Here is a 12206-nt window from a genome sequence, read left to right on the forward strand (position 1 = left end):
GGAATGCTGTTCTTCAGAGACTAGAGATGAATGACGTGCTGGTGTTCTATAGCCTGCTTGGCTTTAATAATGGGCTTCAGGGTCCGTCTAGAGTTGGGAGAGTTCAGCCACAACTTTCTGTACATACATTAAATATAACTTTGATTTCACTAAATGCCTCCAGCAATGGATTTCTTCTTCTTAGAATGAAGGCACTTTCTGTTGTAAATGAGACCCATCATGCTCCTTCCCACCCCCACCACTGGATCCAGTGCTTCTCCTAGGACAAAGCCCCTGGGGCTAGTGGGGCAGTGGGCAGGGGTCCCCCAACTGGGCCACCTTCAGGGCCATTTGATGTTCTTATGATACAGGCCCACACAATATGCTGTGATAGTTCTTGTTTAGACAGTATTATTTCTACCCCAAAGGAAATTCCTGCCAGAATTCCTAAGCAGTTCCGTGGTTGGGACTCTGCTTTTTCACTGACAAGGCGTGTGGTTCAATCCCTGATCAGGGAATGAAGGTCCCCGAAACCTTGCAGCAAAACCAAAAAAAGAAAAGAAAAATGCTCTCTTTCCACCAGATGCAGACATTTAAACCACATAAGCTCTGCAGCTCTGTTTCCTTGTTTATAAAATAGACATGCTAGAACCTAGCCTGGCCATTTCAAAGGGGTAGTTAAGAGATTATCTGAAAGGGTTTTTTTTTTTTTTTTCTTCAGTAAAGCATTCTTCTCCCTGCAAGTAACAGAAAGTTCTATTAGAGTGCCTTCAAGTGGGAAGGCTTTATTTTCTCCCGTTACCAGAACATTTGAGGTTGGCAGTCATAGGCTCAATGATACCATAAACAGCTTCGAATATTCTCTCCATCTTTCATCTTGATCATCTTTAAGCATACTGACTTTTATGTTTTCATGTTTATGCCTTGTGGTCCCAAGATGGCTACTGTACCTCCAGCCCTCACATCTATATCCAATCTTGGAAAAAGGGATCTGGAAAATGGCTTTCTAATAGGGCACTGTCTGGTTGAATCTTCCAGCTTCTGGTGGCTGCTAGCATTTTTTGGCTTTGGCCACATCACTCCAGTCTCTTCCTCCATGGTCATAATGCCACCTCCTCTGTGTGTGCATCTCCTCTACTATCTATCTCAAATCTCTCTCAGGCTACTCTTATAAGGACACTTGTGGTTACATTTAGAGCCTGTCAGATAATCAAGATAATCTCCCTGTCTACAGACCCTTCACTTAATCACATCTACAAAGTCTTTTTTGCCATATAAGTGAAAAGTCACAGGTTTCAAGGATTAGGAGGTAGATAATTTTTTAGGGCTATTAGTTAGCCTGGACTTCCCAGGTGGCAGTAGTGGTAAAGAACTCGCTTGCCAATGCAGGAGACCTAAGAGATGTGGGTTGGATCCCTGGGTCAGGATAATCCCCTGAAGAAGGACATGGCAACCCACTCCAGTAGTTTTACCTAGAAGATCCCATGGACAGAGGAGCCTGGCGGGCACAGTCCATAGGGTCTCAAAGAGTCAAACACAACTGAAGCGACTTAGCAGGTACACATGCGTTAATTAGCCTTCCACAGTTGAGGATGACAGGAAGGGGCCCTTGAGTAAGTGACATCTTGGTTGAAATGTATAAAGGATATGAAGTTAACCAAGCAGAAGAAGGGGAGACAGAATGTGCCAGTGATATGTGTAAAAGCACTTGGAGATGAGAACAGTCAATGTTTTTTTATTTATAGAAAAGAAAGTCAAATTTATTTAATGAAACCTAGAATTCATAAAATTAGCAAATTCAGACACAAAAAATATATACAAACAGCAGCAGCACTATGTATTGATTCACATAGGGGAATATCAGTGGTTCAAGGGCACTCAACACATCTTGTCAGTTAAAGGGAAAAAAATCCAAACACACACAGGCACACAAAAAACAAAACAAAACAAGAACCCAGCATTTTTCAATAGTACACTCAATCTACAGCAAACAGAAATTCAGAACTCCTTTACAATGCTTCCTTTTTTAATACAAAAGATGCCCATGTTGCATGTAAATATATCTATATTTTTCAGTGGTTTACTGTTGACTTTTAAAAAATATATTAATGTTATTACATGCAAATCTTCCCTGTATTTAACAGCCTTTCCTTTGATTTACCATCATGTGTCTAGCTTCCACCTACCAAAGGTTTCTGGTTGGTAGGCAGACAGGTGACTTATTCTCTGGGAAACTGAATACAATAGTTTTAAATACTGGCCAGAAAATGTTTGCCATTTCAACACATGGAAATAGTTACATTGATGCATAAATTGCCATTTTCTGCAAAACGCTGTGCAATGCTGGTGTCAAAAACTAGGCAGTCATTGTTCATAATGGCTGTTGAAATTCCCTCATGAATAGATCGAGGAGTGGCTTCCCAAGCCAATCGCCGCCTGTGAGCATTTAGCTCAAGTCGATAAGCAAAATTTTCAGCTTGCTTGCGTGTTCCTATCAGCTGTACAATTGCAAAGAATTGCTGGTGACCATCGTAGTTTTCCTGTTTTTCCAAGACTAGCATGAAGTGAAAGTCAAAACAGGACTGCACCATCACCCAGTCAATAGAACCAGAAAGATTAATGTCTATAGCAAGGAAAACTATTTTCTTTCCCTGTAGGGTTGTAACGGACTCATGGTGATGTATCAGATGTGGCACAACAGCATCCAAAGAGCCTTGCCATTTACAGGCAACACCAGGGAATGGACAGGAACAAGGCCTAAACTCACAAAGCTCTTCGTGGTCTGCTTTTTCTGTGTATGGCAGAGTTAGTTCACATCCAGAAAAGGAATATATACACGGGAAAAGTAATGAATTGGCCACTTTCTCCATAGCCAAGTTGCGAGTGGACCCCAATGGGCCCCGGCAAGTCGGACAACGTGAGAGCTTTGGGCGACAGTTGCGACAAACAAGATGGCCACTCTGACAGGGAAGAATGGGTGGTAACACATAGTCAAAGCAGACCGGACACTCAAAAAGACTCGCTAGGTCATTGTTGGCCGCAGCGGTGCCAGTCAGGGAAGGCGCGCTCTGGGAGGATGGTATACACGTTGAGGTTCTAGTAGGTACCGCTGGTGCAGCCTCACGGCTCATTTCTGTGGGCAGAGAGCACGCTTCGGACCCTGGTCCTGGCTCAAATGCGTTTCTTTGCCAACACCAACCGCCGCCACCATCTCTTCCTCAGGCCACCACTGAAGGGACACTCTGGGAAGCCTTTGTTGCTCAAGAGTGCGCCTCGCAATGGCCGCCCCAGTGGATCCCTGGCCGCAGTTTTGCACGTCATCAAACCCCGCCCCCCACTCCTGCTAAATACCACACACTAAAGAGAGGTCCCCTTAAAGAGGCACTGCCCGCGCACCGGCGGCCCCGAGGCGGCAAGAACAAACAATATTTTTTTAATTATGTTTATTTATTTGGCTGCCCCGGGTCAAAGTTGCATGACAGGGGATCTCTGATCTTCATTGTGGCATGCAGAATCTCTTTAGTTGCATCCTGTGAAATCTAGTTCCCTGAGTAGGGATTGAACCCAGGACCTCTGCTTTACGAGCAGAGAGTCTTAGCCACTGGACCACCAGGGAAATCCTAAGCACAAACAATTTTAACCTGGGGAAACCAAGCCATTTAAGGTAGCAGACCAGCCTGTCAAGCAATAGGCACATCGCCAAGGCCCAAGTTAGCCCAGCCAGGCAGAGGGAAGAGAAGGAAATAGGCAACCTGGCAATATCCTGGTGCAGCTCCATAGTTGTGTGTAATGGACAGGCTGAGGGCTGGCCTGTGCCTCTCACCAGACCTGGAAACTTGTGCCACCAGCCCCTACTCATGCACTCAGGAAGGCAGGTCTCTGGACCACAGTGTCCCCCCAGCACAGGTCAGTGAGGACTGACAGTGGTTAAGATACTGGCTTCTAGAGTTGGGTGACCTGGGACCCCTGGCAGGATGGCCTTGTGCAGTTTACTTATCCTCTCTGAAGCCCTCTCTTCCCTTTCTTGTACTCCAGGTAGTAGGGGTTTGCAAATGTTAGTAATTATGAATACCAAGCGATATTATGAGCCTTGGGATATTTCAGGGGAGAGAGGTAAGAAGAATGCAGGGCCACTAGGTCTGTATTCAGGGCACCAGAGCTCACTTCCTCTTTTGTAAGCTGATTTAGTCTCTTATTGGTCAAGCTGGTTCAAGTTGGCTTCTGTTACTTGTAAACAAAAGCATTTTATCTGATAAAGGTTTTTCTTTTTTCTTTTTTTTTTTACTTAGAGAATTAAGAAAAATTTTAAAGTGAAGGGTGATGTGATGAAAAATTTAGCTGAAGTTCAGCAGTTGTTTGCTTTTGTTTTTTTTACATTTTGCATTTGCAGCAGGCAGAATGATGCCCTTACCCCTCAAAGATGTCTCAGTCCTAATTCCCAGAACCTGTGAATATATTAGGAATTCCCAGGTGGCACTAGTGCCACAGATCCCATCTGCCAATGCAGGAGATGTAAGAGATATGGGTTCGATCCCTGGGTTGGGAAGATCTCCTGGAGGAGGCATGGCAACCCACTCCAGTATTCTTGCCTGGAGAATCCCATGGACAGAGGACGCAGATGGGCTACATTCCATAGGGTCGCACGGAGTCGGACAGAACTGAAGGGACTGAGCATGCATGCACATGAATATGGTGCATTATGTGGTAAAAGAAAAATCAAGGTTTCAGATGGAATTAAGGTTGTAAATCAAGTGACCTTAAAATAGGGAGAGTATCATGGATTATCTGGTGGACCCAATGTAATCACAGGGGTCCTTCAAAGTGAAGAGGGAGTCAGAATCGATAAGATGGGAGAACTCAGCTGAAGTTATTAGCTTTCAAGATGGAGGAAGTAGGCCAGGAACTGAGGAATGCAGGGGCCTCTGAAAGCTGGAAAAGGCAAGAATACACAATTTCCCTTAGAGCATCTAGAAAGGAACACAGGCCTGCTAACGCCTTGACTGGAGGCCAGTGAGACCCGTGTCAGATTTCTGACCTCCAGAGCTGTAAGGGATTAATTAGTGTTGCCTTGAGCCACTAGGTTTGTGCTGATTTGTTACAACAGCGATAGGAGACTCATACAGCATCCTTTTATTTTTCTCCTCTTAATGTCATTGAAGAGAAACTTAACACCTTTAACTTCAACTAAAATATGTAGTATAAGCCCGCTTGTGTAAATTACTTTTATTTCTCTTTCTCTCTGTACCCACCAGTCTTGCCTTCTATCTGTGCACATATGTAGAAAAACATGGTGAGAGAAAATGTTTATTTCTTAGTGGTGAGACTTAGAATAATTTTTTTTTATTTCTAGAAGGTTTTTGTTTGTTTTAATTAGAGGATAATTGCTTTACAATATTATGATGGTTTTTGCCATACATCAACATGAATCAGCATTAGGTATACATGTGTCCCCTCCATCTTGAACCCCCCTAGAGTGATTAAAAAAAATGTTTCATCTTTGTGCTTCTTTGCACTTTGGGGGGGCATTTTTTTGTAATGAGCAGGCATTATTATCATTATTTTTAACCAAAATGATAAGGTCATGATTATTCATGTTCATTGCCAAAGCCGTAGCCACAATTGAGCAATCTGTGCATCCCAGATGTGGGCTCCTCAGAGCCAAGCAGCACAGCCCAGATCTAACCTACTCCTTCCTCCTCTCTCCACATTGTAGACAAATAGATAAAATTTGTGCCTGGCTATTCTGGGCTGAACTGTTTTCTTCCCAAATTCAGATGTTGAAGCCCTAGTCCCCAGTTGCTCAGAAGGTGACCATAACTGGAGATATGGCCTTTAAAGGGGTGATTAAGTTAAAATGAGGTTGAGTGGGCCCTAATCCACTCTGATTGATATCCTTTTAAGAAGGGCAAGATTAGGACAGCAAGAACACAGAAAGACCAGGTGAAGACACAATGAGTAGGTGGCCATTTGCAAGCCAAGGAGACAGGCCTCAGGAGAAACTAACCATGCCAGCACTTAGATTTGGGGCTTTTAGCCTCTGGAATTGTGAGAAAATACATTTCTGATGTGTCAGCCACTCATCTGTGATATTCTGTTATGGCAGTCTGAGAAGACTAATACACTGACATTACCCGCTGCTGCTGCTGCTGCTAAGTCGCTTCAGTCATGTCTGACTCTGTGCAACCCCATAGACGGCAGCCCACCAGGCTCCGCCTTCCCTGGGATTCCCCAGGCAAGAACACTGGAGTGGGTTGCCATTTTCTTCTCCAGTGCCTGAAAGTGAAAAGTGAAAGTGAAGTTGCTCAGTCATGTCCAACTCTTCGCGACCCCATGGACTGCAGCCTACCAGGCTCCTCCATCCATGGGATTTCCAGGCAAGAGTACTGGAGTGGGTTGCCATTGCCTTCTCCGTGACATTACCCGCTACTTTGCTCCAAAGAAACAACTTCTGTGTGATAGTAATTTCAAAGCATGTTCTAAGAGGGCTGATTTAATTCCTGAAAGATACTTTATTTTCACAGTCTTATAACTTTTCACAAACCAGTCAACTTGTGGCAGATCAGAATGGTGCTTATGACTCCTCATTTGCCAGAAAACACAGGCCCATGGGGCACATAGGAGTTGACTGAAGTCCCACGTTATCATGTGGATCTCCAGGCGCCAGCCCTGAACATGGCATAGGAATGCTGAGATCAGGGGCCAAAAAATACATCACTCTGTCTAGAACAGAGTCCATCACATCAACAGTTCTCTTCTGGAAGTATCACATTTGATTTTGGCCCTGATCTCTAAGATGTCCTCATCCTGTTGTTCAGAGAGCCTTTTAAAAATTTATTTTATTTTATTTTAAAAGATTTATATTTATTTTTGGCTGTGCTGGGTCTTTGCTGCTGTGAGCAGACTTTCTCTGGTTGTGGTGAGTGAGGACTACTCTCTAGTTGCGATGTGCAGGCTTCTCATTCCAGTGGCTTCTCTTGTTGCAGAGCACAGGTTCTAGAGCCTGTGGTCTTCAGTGGTTGTGGTACATGGGCTTAGTTGCCCAAGAGCATGTGGAATCTTCCCAGACCAAGGGTGGAATCCATGTCTCCTGCAGTGTCAGGTGGACTCTCAACCACTGGACCACCAGAGACATCCAAAAAATGTTGTATTATATTGAGCTATAGTTAATTTACAATGCTGTGTTAGTTTCAGGCGTACAGCAAAGAAATTCAGTAATATATTTGCTTATATTGATACTTTTTCAAATTCTTTTACCATTTAGGCTGTTAAAGAATATAGAACCGAGGAGACAGTCTTTTTTAAGTTAAAAAAAGCATTGAAAACCTTTTTTAAAAATATGCTAATGGTAATTTGATGGACACAAAATCAAACTGAACCCTTCCTGGCTCTCTCTCATTAATTCAAGGTATGAAATTTTCATGGATTTTTTAAAGCACATTCTTATTAATTAGAATATAGCTCAAATTTAAAATGAGGATCCAGCTGCCAATATTACTATTAGGACTTTAAGTTGAGAAAACATTCACCAGTCATTCTTGGACTTTATAGCTGACTGTGCAATGGTGAGGTCAGTGGACATGCAGGTCCCTGGGGCGTCACCTAGCAAGCCAGGCAGAGAAAGCCTCCAGGACCTGCCTGAGGGCCATTGCTCCATGTTGGGCATGAAGAATGGGGCAGCTATGTTTGACCTTGTAATGGGCAGAGAGCGGCAGGGTAGGGGAACCCGGGAGAACTGCTCTGTGACGTGGCTGGTGGTCTCGGTTTTTATGGTGATGGGATTTGTATTTGGGTTGTCTTTAGCCGATCGTTCTGACTCAGAGTCCTTCCTGGTGGTGCACGCCTTTTTCAGCCAAGATAGATGCCAGTTAGAAAGATTCTGGGAGGTGGTCGAACATGTGGTGTCTCCTTTTGACCTTTCCTGAACTCTTCCAGTTGGTGGTGGCTTATTAGTTCTGTGTTCCTTACCAGGAACCCCAATCATAAAAAAACTCATGCAAATGGTTACTATGGTGCCTCACCAGGGTGGGCCATTTCAGTCAGTGTGCTTTCCCTAACAATTTCATTGGTCTTTATACCACTGTGCAGTGTAAATCTGATGAATCCCACTGTGTGTGTGTAGGTGTCTGTGTGTGTATGTGTGGTGGAGGGGTCTGGTCCAAAGGTAGGGAGCAGGGTTGCCAGGCATCTTATATGTACAGGACATATCCTGTATTTATTTTGTGCTATGTCCCTGCATTGCCTTTGTCAGGATACCCCAAATCTTGTATTTAGCTTTTTTCCCCCTTATTGACTTACCAAAACTGGATGTGCATGTCTCTCAGCAAGAATACTGGAGTGGGTTGCCATTTCCAACTCCAGGGGATCTTCCCACCCAGGGATCAAACTCGCATCTCTTGTGTCTCCTGCATTAGCAGGCAGATTCTTTACCACTAGCGCCACCTGGGAAACCCACAGAAACTGCACAGTTGGAGCCATTTTTCTGCCACAGTAATTGGTTCTTTGCGTTTTCCCTTGTGTCCCTCAGCATGTGGGATCTCAGTTTCCCTACCAGGGATCAAACTTGTGCTCCCTGCATTGGAAGCATGGAGTCTTAACCACTGGACCACAAGGGAAATTCCAGTATTTGCTTCTTAAATCGCTAACAGGGCAACACTACTGAAAATCATACCTTCCCAAATAAAGATCTGGAAAATCTCTTACAGTCGCTCCTGCAGATTTGAGGGAGGAAAGACCAAAAAGGGTGACTGAGAATGAACAATACACACTGCAGAAAGGAAAAGGCTGTTTTGTGGGCAAAGTCTCAAGTTGTGACCAGGTAATCACTGTTTAGATATAACTTCAGCTGTGTGCACGTGCTTGGAAAATCAGCCAGTCAGGAATAGTCTCACCCCAGGGACTATATTCGTGAGACTTGACACATCAATGACAGGCCCAAGCTTCAAAAAGTGGGCAAACCATCTGAACAGGCAAATTACGGAAGACATTACAAATGTCCAATAAATCTGAAAGGCATTCAACCTCATAAATCACAGGGGAAATTCAAATTAAAACCACAATAAGGAGCATAACATAATATCAGATTGTTAAAAAAGAGAGAAAAGAAAAAAATTCAAGGTAATTCTTTGTGCACTACTGGTGGGAATATTAAATGATAGAAGCACTTCAGAAAACCATTTGGAATTGAAAGGTTGCTGCTGAGCCGTGAAAGATGCCAGGAATCTTGGCCTCTGGAGAAGAGGAATTCAATCCATGGCCAGTGACAAGGCTTGATCTCAGAGCTTTTGCATAATAAAGTTTTATTAAAGTATAAAAGAGATAGAGAAAGTTTCTGACATAGACATCAGAAGATGGCAGAATGAGTGCCCCTCTGCTAATCTTTAGAAGGAAGTTATATACCTACTAGCAGGCTGCTAATTAGAGAAAGGAAATGTCTCAAAACTCAGAGAGTGGCACCAGGCCCCTCACCCACAACATGCATTTTGAGATAACATTGGCACAATGTGAGTCATCTCGGGCCATAAAATGGTTGACATGAATCTTGAAGAAAGGCGGATTTTCAAGCAAATACATAGACTCATTAACATAGAGTAGGAGAACAACTGTATGGGTAAAACATACTGGTTTGTTCAGCCATTATGGGTTTTGAGTCTTAGGCAGAACCAATTTGAAGAAAGACAGAGAAATACATAGCTCATTAACATAGCTTAAGAAAAAACATTTCCATAAGAAAAACGCATTGGTTAGCTCAAGGTTTGAGAAAAGTTCAGGTGGAACCAGGTGTCATCATGGCAACACAGAATTTTAAAAGAAACCTCCTTTTAATTTTGTATAGAGAAGGGGAAAAAATCTGTCACTTGTAGTTTGTTTCCTCCATTTGGGGGCCTCTAGCCTTCCTGCCTGTTACCCTCTCAGAGTCATTTAAGCAAGTTTAAATATACTTGTTTTCTGTGATCCAGAAATTCTACTTCTTCAGACACATTGGAGAAAGGATAAACAAACTGTGGAATAATACACCCAATCAATTATCCCTGAGTGACTAATGGCCAGTCCTAGAGTCAGCTGGTAGAAAAATCCTCCTGAATATCAGCCAATCAGAGACAACCCCATGCTTCTACGGAACAGCCAATCAGCAAGTGCTCACTCCCACAGCCTGTTCTAAAAGTGGACAGTTGACAGCAGCCTTACTCCAGCCATTGCAGGAACAGGCTACAAGTCCACTGATGCTTCCACATTCTTGCTTCTCATGTCTGCCATCCCTAGATGCCCAACTCCTCTGAACCTTCTCAAAACTCTGGCTTCATTCGGGAAATCGGTGCTTTATAAAGCACAGCTTGCCCTCACAGGTAAATGGAAAGTTCACCTTAAATGAACAAAGCTAATGTAGGTGATGGAATTCCAGCTGAGCTACTTCAAATCCTAAAATGTGATGCTGTTAAAGTGCTGCATTCAATAGGCCCACAAATTTGGAAAATTCAGCAGTGGCCACAGGACTGGAAAAGGTCAGTTTTCATTCCAATCCCAAAGAAAGGCAATGCCAAAGAATGTTCAAATTACTGTACAACCGTGCTCGCTTCGGCAGCACATATACCAAATTACTGTACAATTGCACTCATTTCATAGGCTAACAAGATTATGCTCAAAGTCCTGCAAGCTAGGCTTCAGCAGTACATGAACCAAGAAGTACCAGATATATAAGCTGGATTTCGAAAAAGCAGAGGAACCAGAGATCAAATTGCCAACATGCACTAGATCCTAGAAAAAGTATGGGAATTCCCCCAAAATCATCTGCTTCTGCTTCATTGACTACCCTAAAGCCTTTGACTATGTGGATCACAACAAACTGTGGAAAAATCTTGAAAGACGGGAACACCAGACCACCTTACCTGTTTCCTGAGAAACCTGTATGCAGAAGAAGAAGCAATGGTTAGAACCAGACGTGCAACAACAGACTGGTTCAAAATTGGGAAAGGAGTACGTCAAGGCTGTATATTGTCACCTAGCTTATTTAACTTATATGCAGAGTGCATCAGGCAAAATGCTGGGCTGGATGACTCACAGACTGGAATCAAGATTGGTGGGAGAAATATCAATAACCTCGCATATGCAGATGATACGATCTTAATGGCAGAAAGCGTAAAGAAACTAAAGAGCCTCTTGATGAAAGTGAAAGAGGACTTTGAAAACACTGTCTTAAAACTCCACACTCAAAAAAAACTAAGATCATGGCATCAGGTCCCATCAGTTCAGTTCAGTTCAGTTCAGTCGCTCAGTCGTGTCCGACTCCTTGCGACCCCATGAATTGCAGCACGCCAGGCCTCCCTGTCCATCACCAACTCCTGGAGTCTACCCAAACCCATGTCCATTGAGTCGGTGATGCCATCCAACCATCTCATTCTCTGTCGTCCCCTTCTCTTCCTGCCCCCAATCCTTCCCAGCATTAGGTTTTTTTTCTCCAATGAATCAACTCTTCGCATGAGGTGGCCAAAGTACTGGAGTTTCAGCTTTAGCATCAGTCCTTCCAATGAACACCCAGGACTGATCTCCTTTAGAATGGACTGGTTGGATCTCCTTGCAGTCCAAGGGAATCTCAAGAGTCTTCTCCAACACCACAGTTCAAAAGCATCAATTCTTCAGTGCTCAGCTTTCTTCACAGTCCAACTCTCACATTCATACATGACTACTGGAAAAACCATAGCCTTGACTAGATGGACCTTTGTTGGCAAAGTAATGTCTCTGATTTTAAATATGCTATCTAGTTTGGTCATAACTTTCCTTCCAAGGAGTAAGTGTATTTTAATTTCATGGTTGCAACCACCATCTGCAGTGATTTTGGTGTCCAAAAAAATAAATTCTGACACTGTTTCCACTGTTTCCTCATCTATTTCCCATGAAGTGATGGGACCAGATGCCATGATCTTAGTTTTCTGAATGTTGAGCTTTAAGCCAACTTTTTCACTCTCCTCCTACACTTTCATCAAGAGGCTTTTTAGTTCCTCTTCACTTTCTGCCATAAGGGTGGTGTCGTCTGCAGTTATCTGAAGTTGTTGATATTTCTCCCAGCAATCTTGATTCCAGGTTGTGCTTCTTCCAGCCCAGCATTTCTCATGATGTACTCTGTATATAAGTTAAATAAGCAGGGTGACAATATACAGCCTTGACATACTCCTTTTCCTATTTGGAACCAGTCTGTTATTCCATGTCCAGTTCTAACTGTTGCTTCCTGACCT

The 12206-nt window shown here is 43.4% G+C and overlaps 1 protein-coding gene across 1 annotated transcript; it reads right to left on the minus strand.

The window, feature by feature from the left end:
* Window positions 1-2258: 2258 nt before the first annotated feature.
* On the minus strand, window positions 2259-3125 carry LOC133052067 (E3 ubiquitin-protein ligase SIAH1-like). Its single transcript, XM_061136840.1, has one exon. The coding sequence runs from the start codon at window positions 3108-3110 to the stop codon at window positions 2259-2261; it is 852 nt and encodes a 283-aa protein (XP_060992823.1). The 5' UTR covers window positions 3111-3125.
* Window positions 3126-12206: the final 9081 nt, after the last annotated feature.

This window comes from Dama dama, chromosome X (assembly GCF_033118175.1).
Source record: "Dama dama isolate Ldn47 chromosome X, ASM3311817v1, whole genome shotgun sequence".
NCBI classification, from domain to species: Eukaryota; Metazoa; Chordata; class Mammalia; order Artiodactyla; family Cervidae; genus Dama; species Dama dama.

What these genes read in the sequence shown, in the direction of transcription:
- LOC133052067 (XM_061136840.1), bottom strand. Translation starts at nt 3,110, where the DNA reads ATGAGCCGTGAGGCTGCACCAGCGGTACCTACTAGAACCTCAACGTGT.